The following is a 22,388-nucleotide window of genomic DNA, read 5'->3' as shown; positions in this document are numbered from 1 at the left end:
TGGAGCGCGTCAGTGCAGGCATACACTGTGCAGTCCCCGCTCTCTGGCCCGTGCGAGGCAGGAAAGGCTCCTCTTTGCCCTGACGGCATCTCGCTGCCCTGCCCTGCGGCCCCAGTGGGTGCCCAGCCCTGACGCCACTCTCAGCCTGGCGCCGGCAGCACGGTCCCCCTCCAGCCAGAAGGCAAGAGAGCAAAGCACCCTGCTGCCCCGCTGCCCTCTGCTACGGCAGCCTCTTTCCTGCCTGGAAAGGCAGACCAGGCTTCGCCATCTGCTTCGGCATTTCTGACAGGGAATGGGGTTTTTTTTTGCTGGTACTGCAAATTTTATTAAACACTGAAACAGGGTTGTAGAAAGATAACACAGGGAGCGGTTGTACATGTTCTGGGGAGATGTTTGGAGGCTTTGCTGGCCCAGGTCTTGCTGCCAGAAAACCAGCACACTCATAGCAAGCCACCAGAGCTCTGTGGAGACGCTTTATGGACTGGACACAGATCAAAGCCTCCTCCCTGTTACACTCACCCCTAGCACTATTCTCCTGCTGTGGAGGGATGAAAGTCTGTGAATACAGGCATGCTCTGCACTCCTAGGCAAAGAAGCCGGAACTGGGAGAGGCTTTCGGGGACATATCAAAGTCCGCAAATGAACAGGGATGGTGGGGAGTGGGCGGACACCCTTGCGTTGCACTGTCTGAACACAACCCAACCTCAGCTATGCTACAAGGCACTGCACCGTGCTGACACAGCACTTCCAGGCACTTCAGAGCCAGTCAGCCAGAAATTACACTGCAGCAAAAACAAGGGCCTGTTTGTCATCAGCCTAATTAATCCACTTCAGGCAATTCAGCTGAGAAGCAGGGCAGTGATGTGGGGAGCCTGGGATTGCCTGCCCTCCAGTCCGCCAGCACAGGGCAGCTGGAAGATGGTTAAATCCCAACCCCATCGAGCTGTATCAGTAGCAAAGCAAACAACCCTTCCCATGGCCACCCTCCTCCTGCCAGAGCGAGCCCTTCCCAGCAGCAGATGAAGTGGAAGAAACTGCTCACCTGGTTGTTCCGCATTCAGCTCTTTCACCTATAAGAAACACAAGTTTCCATCATCTTTCCACATTGGTCACCACCAAATGGCTGTAAAGACACATTCACACAGGCACTCACACACTCACTTCTGGTTCTGTAAGCCCCGAGCTAATGGCTTCTGGCAAAAAGCAGCTGAATGTGCCCGAGGGCCCCGCAGGTTGGGGAGATGCCGAGCTGGTTGCTATACAAGCCCCCACCACTAAAAAACATATTAGAAATCCAAGACTCGGCCACAAGAGATGGAAAGCGTCTTCAATTCCCACTGATATTAAAGGTTCATTTGCAATATGAAGCCCATCTTGTAAATAACCAGATGCACTGCAGGTCCTCTGCAATAAGTGCTCATTTACACTAGCTGGGGATTGGCCAAATCCAAGCAGAAAAGGGGCAGTCTGATAAGGGCTGAAGCCCCCGGGGAGGCCGCTGAGATTATCCAGCTGCCTCATGGAGGACCACTAATAGCACCTGAATGCAGCGGAGTATTCAGTTCCCTGGCTTTTCCTGTGAGATAACAGCCCATCTAATCACCATCAGGCAGACTCTATTCTGGCTGTCAATATTCTCATTCCCTTCGTGTATTTTTAGTGCTTGGATTTCATATAAACAGCAGCATATCACCACTGATACGATCTGTTCATTTTTTAAAGTATTTGTCAATCCACTGAAAAAAACTAAACTAATTTCACATGCTGTTTGTGCCTTTCTCCCAAGGCCAGGAAAGCTGATTTATTCTTCCTTTTTCTAAGACACATAAAAGGAAGCATTTGGCTGCACATGCCTCCTTCCTGCTCTCCCTTGGCACCTGCGGAAAGCAAGCTTGCAGCCAATTCCTCACTGAAAAAGCAAAGAATTCCACACGACTGTTTTGCAAATCCAGACTTCTTCCTAATGAGAATCAGCTCATGCTGAAACGTAGCATTTGGCATTTCTGGGCTAAATATTTGCTGAACGCCTACATAGCAGGATGATCCCACAGCCTGGGAGAAATTCAGAAAGTTTTCATGTGAAAATCTTCCACGGCTGCTTTTGCACAACTCCAGAGAATTAAAATGCCTGACCCTGCAGTCTTCCTCTTAAGTATGGCATTGGTATGGCTCTTGTGTGAGAGACCAGGATGGTGATCAATCTTCAACAGATGCATCACTTCTTGTACCAATCCATAGGAGTCCTAGCACTGTATCCAATGAACAGAGCTCTTTTCCATATCAAGATCTGTGATCTCTGGGAAGAGCTCAGATGGGTCCAATTTCTGCGAAGCACACACTCCATCCCCCTTGCCTACGTCAAAGCCTGAACTCAGACCCAGCAGCGGGGAGCCCTGTAACCCACCAAGCCTCACACAACCCCTGCCACGCTGCTGCGGAACAGGACGGCCTCGGCGGGGATGCAGAAGGGCTGACACCGACCTGCTATGCAGGGTGATAAGGGGTTAAGGCAGCTACAGAGAGTACTGAAACTCCTGGGAAAAGAAATATGCTAATGGACCCCAATGTATCTATCTACCCTTGCAGCCTTCCTTGTGCTTGCATTTTGTGCCTTGACGTGGCTCATTGTTCACTGAGTGGAACATACCACAGGACCTAACTAGAAGGTGGATTTTAAGGCTAAATAAATTTGGCAGAGAAAATACGTTTGGCAAAATAGCCAACAAAAAGCTATTTTTTTATTTTTTTTTAACTCTGAGGAGTCTAACTTTTGTATTGTTAAAACAGTACCATGGACCATTTGTGTATTTTAAGCTAAATACATTCTCTCCCGCTGGTGAATCAGGACAATAACTCATCTCCATCATCTTTACACTGGAAATAATGCAATTTTTTAAAACCCTTTAAAAGAGCTAAAATCTTCTCCCAGAGACACGGTTGCACAGTTGCACATCACTGCTCCAGCAGTGGTGGATCCCACCTGGAGCCACTCACTCCTGCCTCCCTCGGAAGTTACTGCCCCCTCTGTTGTATGAAGCCTGTTTGTGTGTATGTGCTCTAAACCAAACTTGTGAAATTATCTGGGGTAATAAAAGCCCGCTATGGAAAAGTTAGTTTAAGAACAAGGATGACTTTGCAGTTCTGGTTTAGAGCAAGTCAAAAACCTATGGCCAGGGGGCAAGGAGCCTATAAAATCAGCAAGGCTGCTGGCAAATCTGTAACATAGAAGCACAGCATCAAGGACAAGAAAATACATGTGTTCAGGGCTGCACTAAGAGGGGAAGAAGGGGACAGAAAGGAAAAAGGCAGAGGGTTGGAGTGGGTAGGAATCTCTTTGCTGCTGGAGAAGTAACACAGCACTTTGGCACACAGTGTAAGATTCAAACAAATTTCTCCATGTCCACTCCCAAAAGAATGATGGGAAAAGAATAATATTCCAAGGAAATTATGATTTTGCATGTCACTGGTTAAACTTAGTAGTAGCAGCCAACCACAGAAGCCATCAGTCACTCAGGAAAACACAGACAGCAGGTAAGACTGAAAGATGACGCCTGGTTTAAAATCGTCTCATGCAACGGGAGGTTCCTCCCTGGACCTAACCCCGCAACTCACCTTCTCCAAGAGTCTGCTTCAGCAAGTCATGTTTAGCCTGGAGCTTCGTGATAAGGTTACTGCCATTCAAATACTCTTTAAATTTCTGGAATTAAAAATAAAACAAACAGGGTGAGTTAAGACTCTTGGCAAAAATAGTCCATAATTGATGTACACTTTTGCCCGGGGGGCTGCTGGAGGGGGCTCGGCGGGGCTGACAGGCTCTAACAAACCAGACGTCAGATGCGCCGCAGGGCTGAGCACAGTCTAATCACTTCTCACTGCTCCAGCCACAGTCCTGATGATCTTATTAGCCCGGTCTCCTTGGTGCTGCACCTCCTGCCTGGGAACGCAAGGAGGTCCAAAGAAAAGAGTTCAAAGCAAGCTTTCTTTTGTCAGGCTTCTGGGAATAGCCTGGAAAATCAAAGAGGCTTTCCCTCCACTGACAGGCGCTTTGCCTTTGTGCAAACAAGCGATGCAGAGCGAGAACTCCCAGTGCATGAGACCTTCCCAGGTCAGAGACCATCAGACGCTTTATGCACTGGGCAACACTAACTGTGCAGCACAACTTCTCATTTCGTTGTGAGACTGTATGACACCCAGTAACACTCAAGAGCAAGCGATTTTACAGATAAGAGGAGCTAGGGAGACAGAGATGGAAAATGAAAGAGAATGGGGAAGATGAAATTCCTGCAAAAAGCATTAAAAAAAACTCCACGCACAACTCAAAATGAAAACTGCAATTTTTTCCCCCCTGAATTGGAATACTAATACTGTTAAGAGAAAGTAGAAGCTTTTCTATGCATGTGTAATATATCACAAGATGCTATTAACTTTAGCCTACTAACCATGCTTAAATGAGGGCTACTTCTGCTGAACTGATGGCTTATTACTTACATGTCAAGGACTACAACAGAGAACCTTAGATCTGCCTGGAAGTGAAGTACCGGACCAAGGCTGCAGGGGAGACACAGCACAGCTGCCTCTACCCAGCACACACACAACAGTGAGGCACTGCAAAGCCAGGCTGTCGCAGCTTCCTCCAACACCCTGCACGAGATGCAAATGACCGTTTAGTTCATCCACAGGCCAAGGGCAGATTTTAGCCGTGTAGGCCAGAAAAGGAAGGCTTGACTGATGGTTCAAAATTGTAAAGGCCTCCAGGAAAAGCCACTGAATGGTGACACACTGCGAGGCTGGCTGGAGTCTGCTGCCCTGCTCTGAACCACTCTTACTGAGTTCTGTAAGTTTTTGGTCACAACTGGTTGCTCCAGTTGTTCCTTCAAAAAGGAGAACAAGGCATAGGGATTGTCAGTCCCTATGCACTGCCCTGCCACTGAAAAATGCATTCCAAACCCAAATCAGACAGAAGACAAATACTTGAAGAGACTGAATTGGTTCTTGCTCTTCACTAATGAGCACTTAAAATGGGACTTAGCCCTAGCAATTAATGCTTTGTGTCCTGTATCGCATGAGATGAGACTCACTGTAAAATAGAACATTTCAGTTTCCTGCTGGTTGGCTCTCCTCTTGGCGATGTTTATTTTACTCATGTAGGTCTCTGATGCAGCTGATTTGACTGACTCAGTGGAGCGACTATGCTGGAAGGCATCTGAAACATCAAAATCTTCCACTGTCAGCATGTCCTGCAAAGTCTGCATTGTGGCATCCAGAGTTTTTCGTACCTATCAGAAATAGAAGACAGCATAGTTTTGAAGCAAACTGGGAAAGTGACACATCTTGAGCCAAAACAACTGGCCAACAGGCAGCTCCTAAGTATTGGGCTTGCTCTTGCACTAGCTGGAGTCAATGGGCACTCTCAGCAGTCACTGAAGGACTCCACACCTGAGCACACCAGAAAACCCCCTGTGCAACAGGCAAAAGGCTCAGCAATGCTGCCTACAAGGCCAAACATGAGACCCAGAGCAACTTCTTACCTCTTCATTCTCTATCTTGAGGGTGGCTAGTCGCGACTGCAGTTGGTGGTACCGCATCAGCAACTCGGTCTGCACAGGCTGCTGGGCGCTGACCTGACACACCTGAGACAGGAGCAGTTCCAGAAGAGAGACAGGAGAGCATTCAGTGGGTTGTGCACTGACCAGACATACACATTTAAATACCTAAATGATTCTCTCCAGCACACACAAGCTCCTCGCAGCCTCCCTGGAGGCTCTGTTGCCCAGTTTCTAATCAGCAGTGCCCTGGACCCAGGCCAGCACAAGACATTTTCTACCCGGCATTTGAAAGCTGCACTCTGAAGTCTTCCAATTACAGCAGGTAAATCAAAGCTCCACTTTACAAATCTGTTGGGCAGTTCAGCTGAGAATCAAACTACAGGCTTCCTAATTGGGAGAGATATGGAGCAAGAGGCAGACTGAAAGGAGGAGCCCTAATGAGCCAAGCGTCTCATTAAGAAAGGAAACAAGAATAGCAGCGTGTGAAGACAGCACAGAGGGATAAGGAGTCAGAAATAATTTAATGGTGATGGTTAGGAAGAGGAGGAAGCCAGGTCAGGCCAGGCCAGGCTGTGAGGCACCTCTGTAGCCCCTTGGGTGAGTACACTACCTCATCCCCCATGTGAGGCTGGAACTCGAACTTCAGTGGAGGGCAGAAGACCTGGTTGCACATGTCCATGATGGTGTGCTTGTCGCTCCGTGCATCCAGGTTGTCCACAGCATTCTCAATGATGTCCAGGCCCTCGTGGCGGGAGGTTTCCAGGTTGTATTCGGCAGACAGGTACGTCCTGAATGTCCGAGCGAGGCTGGCGTGGAATCCCAGATCACAGCACTGAGAAACACCGAGGAAGGGTCTGGTCACACAAACACTCCCACCCTTGTTCTGGAGGATCATGTGTACATTGAACACTCCAAAAAGCATTTTATGTCCCAGAGAAATACGAGCCCTGTTGTACCGGGGTATATTTAACAGCATACTGCAATACCATGTGAAAAGGCAAGAAGGAAAGAGGACTCAAGGAGAAAAGGTACGAGGGAACAAACAGGCAGACAGTACATTGACCCTGTGCTGGACCCTCGCCACGACACCAGGGTTTAATACCCTTCATTTTACTGGGAAGGGAACAGGATCTTCTCAGACGACACAGAGGAAAAGAATTGCACGGTTCTCCCTGGCTACCCACTCAGCCCCAGGGCCAGCGTGACCACAGGGGCCCCGCAGATGGCAAAACCTGTGCCCTGCAGAGGCCCCCGGGTAAGAAGTGGCTGGAGGGCCTGGGCTACTGCTTGTCCCCAGTGCTTTCCTCCTCGCCTTGTGAACTGCCCTGCAAGCGCTTTTTACACAAAGAAACCGTTTCCCACAGTTACCAAATACAGATGGGTGTTCAAGCAAGGTGGCACTGAAAAACATGTCCTGCTGTACGTGCAAACCCTTTTACCCTTGCTAGGAAACTGCCTTCCTCTCTCACGACGGAGCAGCTTCTCATGCCTAACTGATCGTTCTCATGTTCACCTTGGGGAAAATGATAAAACTCAGAGCTAATTGCTGCCAAAATACCATACATTAGACAAAAGCCTGTTTTTAAACTCTCTTCTCAATGTAATTGAGTTTGGCATGTTAAGTATAGCAACAGCATAGGGATTTGCTGCTATGAATGCTTCATCACAGCTGAGCAAAAAGCAACTCTTAGCAACCCTCCTCCCAGTCCCCAACATGAGCCCTGACACCGTGCAAACCTCCGCAGGGCTCTGCTCCGACCGGCTGGCTCTGCTGCGAGCAGGGGCCCCAGGAGTGGGGGCAAAGACAGGCACCAAAGAAGCACCCAAAATCTAGAAGCCAATAAATGTTTTTCTGTGGGGAAAGGCAAGACAGAGAGGATGCTGGAAGCAGGAGCAGCACAATGCATCAGCCTGAGCCACACTCATGGGGCTGTAAGAAGAGTGTGGCGAAACAGAAGGGATGCAGTCCAAAACTGAAGCACATCTACTTCTGGGACCTAAGAGAGGGCTGGAGTTCCTGATAGAAGACATAAAGTTAGATAACGATGACTTTATCCTCTGTAAGGAGTTTCATAATGATGTGTCCCCAGCACACTCATTTCTGTCTCCTGGCACAGCATGGGTACAGCTGCAGGGCACGGCACAGCGCACCCCGGTCGGCACAGGCGGTTAGCAGAGCGGTACACTCACAGTCTGAGGCTGTTCAGGTACCTCTGCACACAAGTACCGTGATCTGCAGAGATATACCCAGGCACAGGAGGGCTGTAGGTCATAGGGATGCCTCCATGGGAAAAACAGAGGGACCCCGTGAGAAATACCTCCCATGGCACGTAGGACCAAACTAACCCTTGCCAGCGAATTACTCTCATTACATGAAAACTACCACAGGGCAATTCATATCACAGATATTAAGACACTTTGCTGCTACACAGATTAAAGAATGAGTAGGAAGTCCTTGCTGTCTGAGCTGTAACCAAAACCACCCCAGCACGGCATGGGCAGGCGTGTGGTGAGCTTGCTTCAACCCCAGTGTAGCCCCACCAAAACCACTGCCAGGAGGAGCAGCACGGCACAAAAAGATACAGAAAAGAGTAGAAAGATTGCTAGTGTAATCTCAATAACCCAAAATGAGACCAACTTCTCCACAGCAGCAGAACTCCTTGCTAGGAGCTGCCATTTCGGAGGCACCTTCTCCAGCAATACAGCGCCCACAGGCATTACTGAACTGATGCAGAAAAGCACAAAAAATGATTCTGCATCAGAACATCAGTACTGATAAACTCGAAGTGAAATATGAAAACTCAGCTGGTGCCACAAGCAGCTCCAACCAAAGAGGTCATCTTGTGATTTCTGCCGATCTGAAGAGACAACCCTCAGCTCAGATCACGTCACACACAGAGCTGTATTTGGTTTAGTCTATGATAAAAGCAGTAGTAAAACCACAGTGGACCAATTCCCACTCGCAGATACACGATCCAGTCTTTTAAAGAAGTGAAACTACACATGCGATAAAGAGGATTTTTGCAGGAACTATCGAATGGTCATAATCCACCATTTATCCCGCTTCTATTTAGCTTCTAATCTTATTAGTTGAAAACATGGGCAGTTAAGGACTGGTATAGCTCTGCCTTCATGAATCAGCAAGAAGCACAAAAAACGAGGAATCAGGACAAATTTCTATTCACCACCTGGGGCGAAACCTCATTCTAGCACTGCAAGTCTCTCCCACGAGTCAATTTGAGCATGAATGCCTGTACGACCGCTCCAGGGTTGCACACAGAAACCGATGAGTCGGGACGACACAGCACCGCAGCTGCCCTGCTCTTCTCAGCCGTGTTTCGGCGCACCCCGAGCACCCCGCAGGCAGGGACGGCAGCGGTGCTCGGTGCCCCAGGGGGCGAGAGCCAAGCGCCGTGCTTGGACCATGAACGTGGACCTGGCCCCCACCACCTGCCCGGCTCGGCATGGGCACCTGGCCAGGCAGTGCCCAGGGGGCTGCCACGCAGGCGGAGCAGAGTTCATGGCCAAGACCCCCATGCCGACGCCGGAGGAGGACCTGCTCTCCTGCCACGACCAGTCAACTGCAGTTCTGCACCCTCAAAACAGGATTGCGCGTTTCCCACCATAACTCCCGTCCTCTTGCTGTCGTTCTCCCACCCCTTTGGAAATTACTGCTACTCAACTACAAAAACTAATACCAAGAGAAAGTATCTGTCATTGTTCAAGAGGTGAGAATTCCCAAAGCATATAAACCCGAGCTATTACAAAGGAAAATCGCTGAATGCCACAGAATCTGAGGAGATGGGGCTCAGGATATTGCCAGATACTTTTGAGAAAAGATTCCGTGTGAAACTTTCCCTTTACTTTGATGCTGAACTCGCGCTAAAGCTAGCAGTTATTTGCAATGCCCAGAAATCAGTTACTACTGAAAATCAGGGCAGGCACTTTCCTAACTGCTATGGCCCTTGAAGTGTCTAGTGATTAGCACTGTGCCGGCTGCTTCACACGCTGGTGCCCAGAGAAGAAAAGACAGAGCAGGGACTTCCACAAAATTCCCAGAGAAACACACAAAGGGGAGGGGAAAAGAAAAAGAAAGAAGAAAAAGACTTCAAACTCCTGCTCCCAGCTCCAGAACAAATGGCATTTTCTCACCCCTCTCATCCCTTTGATGGAAAATAAATTAGAACCACAAATAATAATCCTTAGCCCTTCTCCAGCGCCTTTCATCTGGAGAGCTCAAAGCTCTCTGTATATTAATTCATTAAGTCTGGTAACACCCCTGCAAGGGGTGGAAATATTACAGTGTTCAACTTGAGAAATAAACTGGCACCCCAGAGCTCAAGCAAGCTGGTTTTGGCCAAAATGCCATGGAAGCAGCCAAATATGTATGTGTGTCTCCTACCACCCACCACAGAGCTGCACCAGAGGAGGGGTTGGGGTCTGCAGAAGACCACCGCTGGCCATTAACCCCAGTGCCAGTAAGCCCATTTTAGACACAGGAGTGGAAACAGAGAGATATTAAAAGGTTTGCCCAAAGCTAGGAGAAAAGCCAAGCCTGCACGAGTGTCTTAACATCTTCACTCGGACAACCGCAACTAGGCAGCTAAAGGAGAGCCAGCTCTTCCCCAGGACTTGGTCACACTGCCGTGCCGAGGGCGATCTCTTTTGAAAATCAGGCCTGGGGTGGTCTAAACCAATGGGGCATTAACCAAGCTGTGCCACCGATCACAGCCAAGGTACCAAACTGCACCAGCACAGGAAAACAAGCAACATTTTAAGAACAAAGCAACATCCAGTGGGTGGAAAATATGGGAGCCCAAAGCACTGCGTGCTCCAGCAGTGACTTGCAGTCGTTCCTCAGTGGCAGGCAGAGAGCTGCCCTGTCCCTGCAGGACGGGCAGATGTCCCTGCACAGCTCTGCTGCTCCGTTCGCCCTCCTCGTGTATTTGGGCAGGTTGACAGCCGTTCCCCCCGATGCACCAGGCCAGCTGCTCCAAGCCCCACAAGTTCGACACGGTCTTCACAAGAGGGGCGATGGCAGTGAGGATGGCAACTGGAGGGTCCGGAGGAACCTGATGGGGTTTAATACGAATGACAAAGCTCTGCAGAAATGCTGAGGGTTTTTACATAGCTGAGGCTGCAACAGCACTGGGCTCCAGAGAGAATGAAATGCTTTCCAAACTACTGAAGCATCTGTCTTATTTCCTCACTGGTTAAATAGTTAAAAGATATTTGATGTGTCTGTCACAAAGTGTGAAATAATGTTTTACCAGGATAACGTTTGCGCTTGGCCGTGACAATGCTGGGTACTACGTGAGAGCCTAACTCATACCTGAAAGCATCTTCAGATCTTAGGAGGAATGTTCAAAGAGAATACAAACTGCTTCTGTTCTCATTTGTTTTTATGGAGAGCGTTTATTTGCTAAGTACTAAATACGCAGAAAACAAAACAGTCACACCTTTGCAGCCTGCATTCACTGCACTTCCCTAAAACCAAAACAGCATTGAAACAAACCCTGTTACAAAAGGTATTCCAGCCAAGGTATGATAAATGCTTGTAAAAAAGCAACACTCCACCACAACAAACGGGCTCTGCGCGCTGTAAGATGGATCCAGGCAGCAGAGGAAATTAAACCACACCAGGAGAAGGCAGAAAGGGCCGAGACGCATCAGCAGCCACAAATAATTGCTCAGAAAAGACGGGAAGAAGCAAATAAAGGCTAGGGCTGTCTCCCTTTGATGACTATTACTCTTAATATTCCCCAGCAACTTTGATGCTGGGCGGGACCCGGCTATCGGGGATGCTGAGGTGCGCAGCTTTTTGAGACGAGGAGGAGGCGCAGTGATGGAGGCACTCACGGCATCATGCCGGGGGGGTTTGAGGGTCACTGAACTTTTCAGCACTGGAAAGTGGGCACAGCCCTAGAAAGTGTGCTATTTTAAATACAAAGGCAAAATCCCCCAGACTGACCCCATCTTTTAAGCTTTAGCAATTTGAGGCATATCCAAACCAGCTCCTCTGCCAAATGGAGAGGGTGCTGAGGGAGCCTTAAACCAGCCAGAACGCAGGACCCCTCGCCACGCCGAGGTGTGCTGCAGCCCAGCACTGCCCGACAAAATCCTTCCTCTGCCCACAAAATGCCAATGCTGGCATCACCCCCGGGGACACCCACAACACCGGGGAGGCTCAGCTGCAGCTCACGCTCCAGACGTCGGCACCGCGAGGGAACAGCCGCACAGGGCGAGGGTGCCACCCGCACGTCCGACACCGCAGGACCAAGCCACTCTGGATTCCTTCCGTGAGCTCCCGTATTTCTGACTCACAGCAAAGCCGTGCCTATCGTTACAACAGAGCACGTAAGCTGTCGTAACACGTTAAACAGGGGACTATCAGGTTTTTGTGGTCTGAGCCAGGCATTGGGAAGCCCATGCTGTAACACCAGGTGGATGTGATGTATGCTACCAGGCTGGCTTTCTCCTACACCCATTTACAAGTACATGTTTTTAAAGTGTTTCCTGAATGGAGTGAAGGGTCCCCCATGCACACCACAGACTGGCTTGCACTGCTCAACAGTTACCATAAATCTCTTCCAAAGGAACAGTCTTGGTCCATCAAGTCCAGTGATTTGCCTGAGGCAGCAACCAAGACATAAAAACTCCTGAACAACTGATTTATTTTTAGCCGAACAGGGAACGATGTGTGGAGATGGCAGGGGAAGGACAAGATCCTCCCTGACCCTTGCAGTAATCAGCTCACACCCTGAAGCATGAGATTTGATTATTTCTAATCAAAGGTTCCTTAACTATAAGTATTACAGAGCCAAATACTATGCAGTCCTTTTCAGATTTAGCTATAGTTAATTAACTCTATGGTCCCCGGAGTAGGTTTCTTTCTGGAGGATTTTTAACCTACATTTTATTTTGCTCCTTAGTCTCTCTATAGCCTGTCTCTCTCTTATGTGTATTTTCTTAGGGTTTTTTTTGTTGTTTGCTGGTTTGGGTTTTTGGGGGCCAGGGATTTTGTTTGTTTGGGGAGTGGTGGTGATGTTTTGGTTTTGTTTCCTTTTTAAGATGAATGCATTGGTAAGTTAATCTTTTAAAGGACATTAAGACCTTGAGGCTATTCTTTCAAGCTACTGGGAAAAGCAGCCCACAGCGTCAAGAAGAAACTCTTTTCCCTAAAGGAAAGTACTGTTGCTTTTTTGTACCAAGCTAACAAGCTCTATCAGACAAAGACTGATCATAGTCTTCAGGCAGTAAAATCTACAGGCTGCATGACACTTCCAAATCATAAAGCAACCAGCACATGCTTAATTAATTTAGCAAGCCAATTCCAATGTCTGTGATATCCATGTGAGGAATAAATTGTTTACTATGTGCAAATTTTGGCAAAAAAAGTAGTTTTGCCATATTATTAAAGCCACGACTGGCAAAATTTAAGAAACGTGTATTGGTTGGATTCTTTCAGTTTAATATAGTAGTCTAAGAACAGCTTAGTTATTAGTGTATGATGATTTGTAGTTCCTGTGTACAAACAGGTAGTTATTATTAATAACCTGCATATAGAAGAAGAGTAATATAAGTTTACTAAACCAGGGTAATGGTATATGAAAAAATTATGTCAAATTTCTGAAAGGAAATCAAGCAAATGCACCTCTTTCCCCTCCTCTCTTCATCCACAGAAGCTCTGTGTTGATAAAGATCATACAAATCTAAACCTTTTCCTCCGTTTAGTCTCTTAAAATGCACGAAGCTTTTAATGGCATATGGACATTCCTGGTTTTATCACCCGTTTCCACTGGCAACCTCTGCTGTGCCCAGGCAATTCACACGCCAGGACTACAGCCCGGGGCTCTCTGCAAGCTCAGGCATGTTTTGTTGCACCCCCCATTAAAGCTCGAGGGTTAACTCCGCAACCACGGCAGATGAAGTTTTTGCTCTTCACCAACTCAGGGCACCACAGGAACTCGGGCACCCCAGCCAGCCTTGCGTCCCCTGCGCATGTACAGGAGTGCCACCATATGTCACGGACGGTCACCGGCATCCACTGCAGCATCCCAACGCAAAGCACTTGCGCTCAGGTAGCTGTGTGACACCTCTAGTTCCTCATCTCACAGCTGTCTGCAAAGTGAGTGACGGCACCTCCTAAAAACATGTATTTTCTATTTCCCAGGGCTCCCCCCCCGGCAGCAGGGAATGCTGACTAGCTTGGGTGCTGCAGGCTGCCGCTGCCATTCCCAAACTGTCGCCTCTGCAGGAAACCGGGTAACAGGGACACAGCAGCTGTGCAGTAAAGAGCACTGAGCCTCTTGAGGCAGCCTAATTCCTCCTGATGGAAGCTGTTTATTCTTTTTATTGCTGCACTGTTGACTTTATTTGAAATACCCTGAAGCCAGATCTCCCAGCTGCAGACGCACAGCATGGTAAGCTGCCTGCAGTACAGGCACTCCTCCCTGGGAGAGTGGGAGTTTTGAGTTACAGATACTGCTCCACATGATGGTGCGGTGACAGCGATGCTTTGCATGGAGTTTCCATGATAAAACATACCTGGCTCTTAGGGCTGGCAGTGGCCTGCTACATGGCAGAAAGCCCACTCAAAGGACAGCGTGGGAGGAACCTCTGTGCCTTAGTGGAACTGAAAGGCTCTTTATGCTAGAAAAATTGCTTCAAACAGAGCAAACACCCAAAAGAGACCCTCTGCTTGTATAAATCAGTATCTCTTCATTAAAGCCAGTGGCATCAGGCACAGCTACTCAGGCCAGGGCAACGTCCCCGTGCAATCACAGAGGGAAAGCGCTGCACAAAGCCAAGCTGCAGCCGGCGCTGGCTCTGCAGGCACAGACGTGCCCAGGCAATTAGCCACTGATGGAGACGACGACAACATGAGCTGCAGGAGATGCCTAAAAATAGATCCTAATAAAGTGGTCTGTGGCTTCAGCACCTTTCAGTCTCCCTCTTATTTGGGAGGCTGAACCCTGCACATGAAATACAGCCACGGTGTCCAACAGCCCAGCTCAGCCAGTCCCACTGCCAAGGCTGTCGGCATGGCATGGGGCCACATGCCTCACCCAAGCAAGTGACAAATCCTGGAGTAAAACCTGAGCATCCCAGCTAGCCTGCCATCAATCACTTTACTTACTAGGTAACAGCAGCCTAACTCCTAGTCCTCCACAGTACCCAGCGCTAGGTGGAAACAAACAGTTCTCCTTATCTGCTCTGCTCTGTTGCCTTTTTTCCTCATATTTTCTTTACTCTTTCTTTAAAGATATATTATGCATTTATAAATATATTTTATTTTCTGGCCTCTACTCTCTTGGCATTGCTGCAAAACCTAGAGCTTTACTGCAGGGTAAGTAAAGCCAACCGAAGATTTTTGGCATAAAAATTTTGACTGCTGTTTCTGTTTCCTAACTTGACTAAGTATCACTTGGCCATGTGAGAAATGACAATGTCATCAGCAAAGTTTTCTAGGGACCAAACAATTTGGCAGTAACGTGTAATATTAAATTCCTCATAATTCCCCTCCTCTACTTGCTTGTTTGTTTCAGATATGGCAAACACACCAACCCATAGAGAAACAAGCTGCTGTTTCAAAAGGATTTACAGGAGGCTGAACAAGTTTTGGTGGATCAGTACATATTGACACCAACCACTACATTTTACTCTGCTAAATCTAGCAGTATCTTTCATGTGACCACTTCAAAATATTTTTGAGCCATTTCGCACTGAACTCCAGAGGGATGGATAAGCAGCTTTATCTCCACTTCACATACGTGGCCAAAGAGATTAACTTGGTCACATAGTTAATGACAGAAATGAGAGATGAACCCAGGCGTTTTAATACAAACACATGCCTCTTTTGAGGGAAGAGGCACAACAGTGTACTTTAAGTCCAAGTCTAATTTGATCTGTCTCTATATTCTTCACTTCTTTCCTAAAGGACAAAACAAAAAGGCCACTGGAGATGGAGGGAGGGAGAGATGCGCTCTGTGCCACTTCACAGCTCCTCTGATCAAGTTTTACATTTCTCATTAAAACCACAGCCCTGGGAGGACTCTCCGCCTTCTCCCAGAGCAGCTGGGACCCTCTTTCTCACCAGAGCGGGAGATTAGCGGAACGGCTTTGTTATAAAAGTCACTACTCTGTGGTGACGCTGAGGGCACAAGAAATGTCAAGGCTGTACCTAATAGATGACACTGAGCCATCTGGGATTTGGGGGAAATGCTGCTAAATTAGCTGCTCCAGTGTCCTGACGGTTCAGATTTGCGTGCAAATCAAAAAACTGCACATGACAATTTGTGCTTGATATGAAGGGTGTGCGGGAGCCCCCCATCACCCCTCCTATGTCCCAGAAAGACAGCCCGCTATATTGTTAATCACCCCCCTTGGTGACGCGGCGTGGAGAAGCCAGGAGAATTTGCATAACTGCAATACATGGACACTCCTAGGATCCCATTAAAGCACGTCCAGCCAGGTTTTGAGCAAAACCAAAACTCTGTTCCTACCACAAAGCCTCTCGGCACTCACTCTCTTTCTGCAGACCCGCTCCTTCTGTCGGACACAGCTCCCCCCACACAGACACCCAGGGTCCTGCATCGCCCCGCTCTGCTCACGCTGCTGCAGCCAAGGGCTCGCTGGCTCTTGATCAAAGGCAAAATTCACCTTCTCTGCTCAGAGCTCGTCTGCTGCATCCCGTGAAACAACAGGGCTGTGCCAAGGGGTGGGGGACCCACATCCTCCCATGGTACAGACCCCGCGTTTGCAAACAGCACTGTCGCTCCTGAGAGTGAAAGGCACTGTCATCTTATCCTTGTTAAATGTACTAAGATTAAAACAGTAACTTTAAAACTACATCTAAAAATATCTGTTGTCTTCATTTTTCTTTACATGGATTACACACCTATAGAAAGCCTAATGCTGCTGGCTCCGACGGCTGTCTTTTCCTTCAACCACTTTCAGTACTAGTGGGATACAGTGAATGCGATCCCCTTCTTCTGGAGCGTGCTGAAACCCTTCTTGCCATGCTCTTGCAAAATACATCGAATTTGTACAAAAGTCTGTTCAAATAAACTGCTCTTCCTTTGGGGATTTAAAATTAGGACAGCCATGTGCAGCTCACATATTCAATATTTTGTTTTCTTCGGTGAAGAGAATACATAATTAGGGGAATTTAGCTGCACAATGTTGAAGATGCTTTAGTTGAAGTCCCCTGAAGGGATTCCTGGAGTGCGGAAGAAAAGCCATCTGCTGACTCCAGTGGAAGTGTCAGCATGGAAATAAAGTTGGGAGAAATAATATAAATAGCCAGAACTAAAATGGAACTTGGCAACTCTCCAGGAAATCAAACTCCTCAAAACTCTATGAATATAAGTCATTCTTGCTTAAAAAAAATAAATAAATGAGAGAGAGAGAGAGAGAGAGAGAGAGAATATACACAACAAAAGCAGAAACTCCACAGATAAATCAAGGTGTTATCATACCTTGCCATTCCAATGTCTCCATGATCAAGTTATTAGTTTTTTAATATGGCTAAATACATCTTAAATAATGAAGAGAAAAGCGACACGCTAAGAATATTTTATCATATCTCAAAATCTTGAAATCATCAGGGGTTTTGCATCAGACTTACTTTAATCAATGCTTAGAAGAATAAATATATGTTAGTGGGTTAGTAAAAGGAGATAAACACATCAACGCATTTTAAAATTATACATTTAGGTAACGATGAAGCCAGAAGACTAACTCAGTGCTTACAGATCACTTATGTGCTCACTGAAGCAACTCTAGCAGGAAGAAACTCTGCATCATGCAATCTACACCACTATGAAGATGCCTATTAAAGGAAGAAATGGAAATCCCTTCTCTCAAATAATTTAAAAGCAGTTAGTAGGAGTTGCTGATACACACCTGTTCAATTCCTACCATTACTATGAAACCTGCTTCCAGCAGTTCCTGCCCTGAGGCTATTTCGTGCAAGGAGCACTTCGGATACAACTCAGCAAGTGCCTTCCCTAGTGAGGAAAGCACGCGTGCTTAACTGCCACCAAGGCTGAGGAGAGCTAAGTGCCTGCTCATACTGATAGAACTTGCAGATGCATGTAGTAGAAAGAAAAAAACCTTCTGTTTCAGCAACAAAAACAAGGATGTATCTGATCTTCCTAAGAGTTTATCTGTTTCAAATGCAGACTAATCGATGGGCCAGGAGGAAATCTCAGCCTCACCTGGCTTGCCCCAAGGCAAATTCTCCTACAAAGGCTCTGGAGTTTGAGAACTCCAGCAGCAGGACATCCTGCTGTGTGGGAGCCACAGCAGATGAAGCTGTCACTTTAATGTGGAGGAAAGCACATCTGTGCAGTTCTGAAGGCAGAGCCAATGTACAGCGATAACAAGACCTTAGCACGCTCATGATACAGCATGAAGGTGCAGAAAACAGGAAAGCAGTTTCTAGTTTGTAACTGTATATTAGACATGCCTGAACCATGCAGTTCAATCCAGACTCCCCTGCTTAGGTGCTCAAGGCGGCGTTTGGTTCAGGCTGGCTCATACCCTGCGGTTATAATGAAAAACTCCATGTTTTCTTCCAGACAGTGACGAAAGCAGTTTATACATAGCATAAATATGAATCAATTACTTTGTTGTATGATCATGTGGCCACCATAAAGTTCAGAGGAGGCTGACTCTTGAGCGTTGCCCAGAGAAGTTGTGGATGCCCCATCCCTGGAAGTGTTCAAGGCCAGGTTGGACGGGGCTTCGAGCAACCTGATCCAGTGAAAGATGTCCCTGCGCACGGCAGGGGGGTTGGACAAGACGATCTTTAAAGGTCCCTTCCACCTCAAACCATTCTATGATTCTATGACTCCTGTATAATGGCAGCTCTAGCTCTGCTCATATATGCCTTCATCAACTGGTGGGAAAGTTAAATGAGTGTGTGCAGCTGGGAGTTCAAAAAATACCACAGGGAGGTAAAAAAAAAAATATCCAACATTTACAGCACATTTTCAGGCCCCAGTTAAGTGTATTTTAAAGCCCCGACAAATACCCCTTCATTACCACCACATGAGAGTGCATTTAAGGACCAAACCATGCTTAAGATTTAGCTGTGTGCTTATCAGTAGAAAACGGGCAGGATGCACGCAGGGGGAGGAAGCACTTACATCAATGAGGTCAGAGACGTCGTGGATGTAGTATTTACTGACAGCTGCGTTGGTGGCTGCCAGGTTCAGCAGGTAGTCATTCCTGGCTTTAGTACACTTCAGCTTGTTTTCAGAATATTTGGCTTGTCTCTGAAAAAGCAAAATAGAGTGTCAGAGCACAAATAGGATGCTACTTTCACAGCTTCTCTTGCTGCAGGGGCCCACAGCACCCTGCAGCCTGGGTGTGACATGTTAATTAATAAAATTTGGTATCAGGTATGAAAGCAGGCACCCTTTCCAGGATGGAGGAGATCACATCTGAACATCCCTCATACCATCAGCCAATGCACAATGAGCGCATTCTGCTCAGATGTACCCAGTGCATCCCGAGCACAGCTGCTCTTCCTTTATCTGTGCATTCGTGGAGGTTTTGGCATCAATCAAAATTAGAGGGCCAAATTTTCCTCCCAGAAACGCTGACATACATTTGGACTTGCTCCAGACTTATGCAGCTGTATCAAAGCGGAATCTGGCCCAGAGGCCCAAGCTACAAAATTTAGAACAGGACCCAGAATTCAAAACTCTGTAGGAAAGCAGATGTGCTCAGATCTGGGGCATTTGCTCAGGCAGATCACTAGTCTAAAGGTTTAGCACAGAAGATTAACCCTTCAAAGAAGCATGCTGCTAGACAATGTCCCCGTGCTGGGTCAACATGCAAGCAAATGCATCCCAGCTGGGGAAGCTATTGCTTTTTCTCCAAAATTAACAGAAAAAGTTTTGGAGATCCTGAGATCTGGGGGGATTTGCTGAAGCCACAATGGAGTTAAGTGTTTTGACTAGCAAAGCCAACTAAATGCTGCATTTTAACTCCCAGACAGTCTGTGGAGGAAGAAACACTGTTATTTTATATATCCAGCCCTTTTTTTGCCTGCCACGAGTCTCTGACTGAAGGAACCCTGAGACAACTATTGTTCACTGTTAAAAGCGCTTTTTTTAAAAAAATATGTCATGAACAAACCACAGCCCCCCATAGCAGGGTCCCACATCTGGATCAGAAAGAATCGCTGTGCCAAGCCAGACACACAGGTGCGCTGCCCTCCTCGGCATTCAGTGCAGCCTCTCGGGTCCCACCTGGGGCACAGTCAAGCCCCCGGTGAGACCCACAGGCCCCAGCCCAAGCAGCTGGCGTACCAGCATCTCCCACCACCCGTCTCTGCCGTGTGCTCTCGTCGGCCTCCGAGGCCCCTCCGGCCGCCCTTCTCGGCCCTCCCTCCAGAGAGCCAGCCTGGCAGATGTCACGGGTGGCCATGTGGCTCCCGTGCGGGTCCACCGCCCCCTCCAAGGCTGCACTGCCCGACGTCCCCTGTCCCCATTCCGTACTGAGCAGTGCCAGCCCGACGTCGGGTTAAATCCTTGCTAGCAGCTGGTTTTGGCACCTCTCCACGGCCAGGAAGCAGTAAAGAGACTTGTTATATCCTCCTCAGACTGCCCTTCAGCAAAACACACACACACACACACACAGCAGTCAGCATCCTCCCTAACCCCTTCCCAGGGATACAGGAACGGCTGCGCAGAAACGGACGGGGCTGGAGCCAAACCCTCCTGCCCTTGGGGAGCCCCGACCCCAGCCCGGCTCCCCTTCCCTTCCCTCTCACCCACCTTCTCCTTCATCTTCTCAATCTTCTTGACGGAGCTCCGCCGCTGAGGCCTGTCCTCGTGCCGCAGCAGGTTCACACTGATGTCCCCCGACTTGTTGAACTGCTTTTCCTCCTGCTTCTCCGCCTCCTTCAGCTTGCTCTCAGCGCTGATGCTTTCTGCATGGTACATGTGGTAGGTCTTCATCACCTGAGGAAATACAAGTTTGTGAGTTGCCTGCCCCACGGCCACACAAAGCATCAGCGCATGAGAAGATGACAGCCGTGGGCAGCGTGGAGCAGTGGCAGTGAAGCCACTATGGCATTAAGGAACAATGAGGTGGGAAGGAAAAGCCCATAAAATTAACCCCATTGTTAGCCTTACTTCGAAATGGCACAGAGCTGGTGTAAGAACCGTTGTCCCTGCTCAGTCCCCGCTGCAGGGACAGGCTGAGAAGTGCCTCCAGTGCACACCTGCATTCAAAGGGCACCGTGTATCTTCCTGCTGGGAAATGAGAAATAACTTCCAGTGCATTGCAGCTGGGCTAAGGGTCTCCATGACAAGAGACTGTGAGGAGGCCAAAGTCAACCTGAAGTCACTTTTGACCCAACCCCTCTGTTGCTACACTTGAACTTGCTAAGCCAACCCATCAACGTAAGCCCTGTTCTACCATCCTGACAGTAGATCCCATCTTGAAGGTGGAGGAGCTGCAGTTTCCAAGCAGAAATGGAGTTTGTCTCCTATCACCACTCAAATCTCCTCTTGCTGCTGCCAGTAAGCACAGTTAGTGCCCAAGTGGACTTCAGCAATACCATGTCCTTTAAATTCAAGATCACTATCAGTGACTCTGGACAGACGATGCTGATCTGCTGCCAGGAAAAATCCTGCAGGCAAAACTTCTACCACAGCCTTTCCTTTCAGATACAAAAGCCCAAAGGGCACACGGTGATCATTTTAGTGGAGCTGGCAAGAGGAACACATCTGCTCTTCTCTCTTTATGCCTTTAGTCACATTGTCCCCTTTTATCATCTCCCTTCAGGATTTGGATGTTTTATTTCACATTGCCTTGACAAGGCTCGAGATGCCTGACTTCTCGCTGAAGATCAGTCTCACGCAAAGTGCCACCACCGGCGGCGGCACTGGGACAGGCTAGCCTCGAGGCCCACAGGTTGAAAAGGAGCAGGAACCCACAAAAGCAGAGTAACTTTGCACAAGCCTTAATGAAGAAAATACAGAGTTTTCCTCAGCTGCGGTTGTCAGCAGGAACCAGGAGTGTTTAACTTGGACAAGGTTAGGCTGAAACATATGATCTCCCCTCTTGCCAAGCACAAACGTCAGCTGCAAATGAGCTCCAAATGCCACACTGAAGCCTGCACAAATGTGCCATCACTGGGAGTTGCAATTTTAGGCAACTACAAGGAATAGTAAGCAAAGGCTTGTGTCTTGTTTCCGAACTGCTTTATTTCAAAATCCTGCAAATTCTAACACAGATTCGAACCACACATTTCAAACTGCAGTTTCTGCAGTGAACGTCACAGGACACACAAAAAACTGACAATTTCTGGGTTTTTCCTGAAGAGAAAGACTAGAAGGTTCGCTAAGCCCTCCTCATCTTCACAGTCTCCATCTTTTTGTTAAAAACTCAGAGGCAAGTGAAAAAGAAAAGTCCTGCACTTCAGCACAGTCAGGCAGTAACGAGAGAGGTTTCCCCAGCACCCAGAGAGGCCCTACCGCAATGCAACAGAAAAGCCCAACGATTAAACAGTGGTCCACATTGCATGGTTTTTGTGAAATCTAAAGGTTACGGAGAAGGTTACCTAACCAGAAAAAGTTCAGCACAATCCATCAGTTGTCTCCGTTCACCCAAGGCTACGCCGCTCCGCCACAAGCCTGGGGACACGCTGCCATAGCCCACTGACTCCAACGGCTCCTGCGGCTGCGAGGGGAACGCCGGCAGCCAGCGCGCCAAGCAGGACCCAACCGTGCAGAGCACCGCAAGGGGGGTCCAAGCCCTGCTGTGGCCAGCTACCTTTGCACAGGCTTTTACTGACTTATTTGCTAATGACCAGAGAAA

General features: G+C 48.1%; 1 protein-coding gene across 6 annotated transcripts in view; it reads right to left on the bottom strand.

The window, feature by feature from the left end:
• Window positions 1–22,388, bottom strand: part of SRGAP3 (SLIT-ROBO Rho GTPase activating protein 3) — a 173,692-nt gene that overhangs the window by 24,431 nt on the left and 126,873 nt on the right. For 5 of the 6 annotated variants that reach the window (XR_012653877.1, XM_075053399.1, XM_075053398.1 and 2 more), the window contains 7 exons: window positions 20,339–20,524; window positions 18,701–18,829; window positions 6,157–6,378; window positions 5,529–5,630; window positions 5,079–5,276; window positions 3,613–3,697; window positions 1,043–1,070 (listed from right to left, as the gene is read on the bottom strand). Coding sequence is in view for 5 of the 6 variants with exons in the window: in XM_075053399.1 (XP_074909500.1) it covers window positions 1,043–1,070; window positions 3,613–3,697; window positions 5,079–5,276; window positions 5,529–5,630; window positions 6,157–6,378; window positions 18,701–18,829; window positions 20,339–20,524 (950 nt within the window). In the remaining variant the exon portion in view is untranslated. Of the gene's footprint in view, window positions 1–1,042; window positions 1,071–3,608; window positions 3,698–4,488; window positions 4,642–5,078; window positions 5,277–5,528; window positions 5,631–6,156; window positions 6,379–18,700; window positions 18,830–20,338; window positions 20,525–22,388 lie in introns of those variants that run through there. The other variant, XM_075053402.1, reaches the window with a different exon arrangement.

The sequence above is a fragment of the Buteo buteo genome, chromosome 21 (assembly GCF_964188355.1).
Source record: "Buteo buteo chromosome 21, bButBut1.hap1.1, whole genome shotgun sequence".
In the NCBI taxonomy this organism is placed as follows: domain Eukaryota; kingdom Metazoa; phylum Chordata; class Aves; order Accipitriformes; family Accipitridae; genus Buteo; species Buteo buteo.
This window is presented reverse-complemented; position numbering and strand designations above follow the sequence as displayed.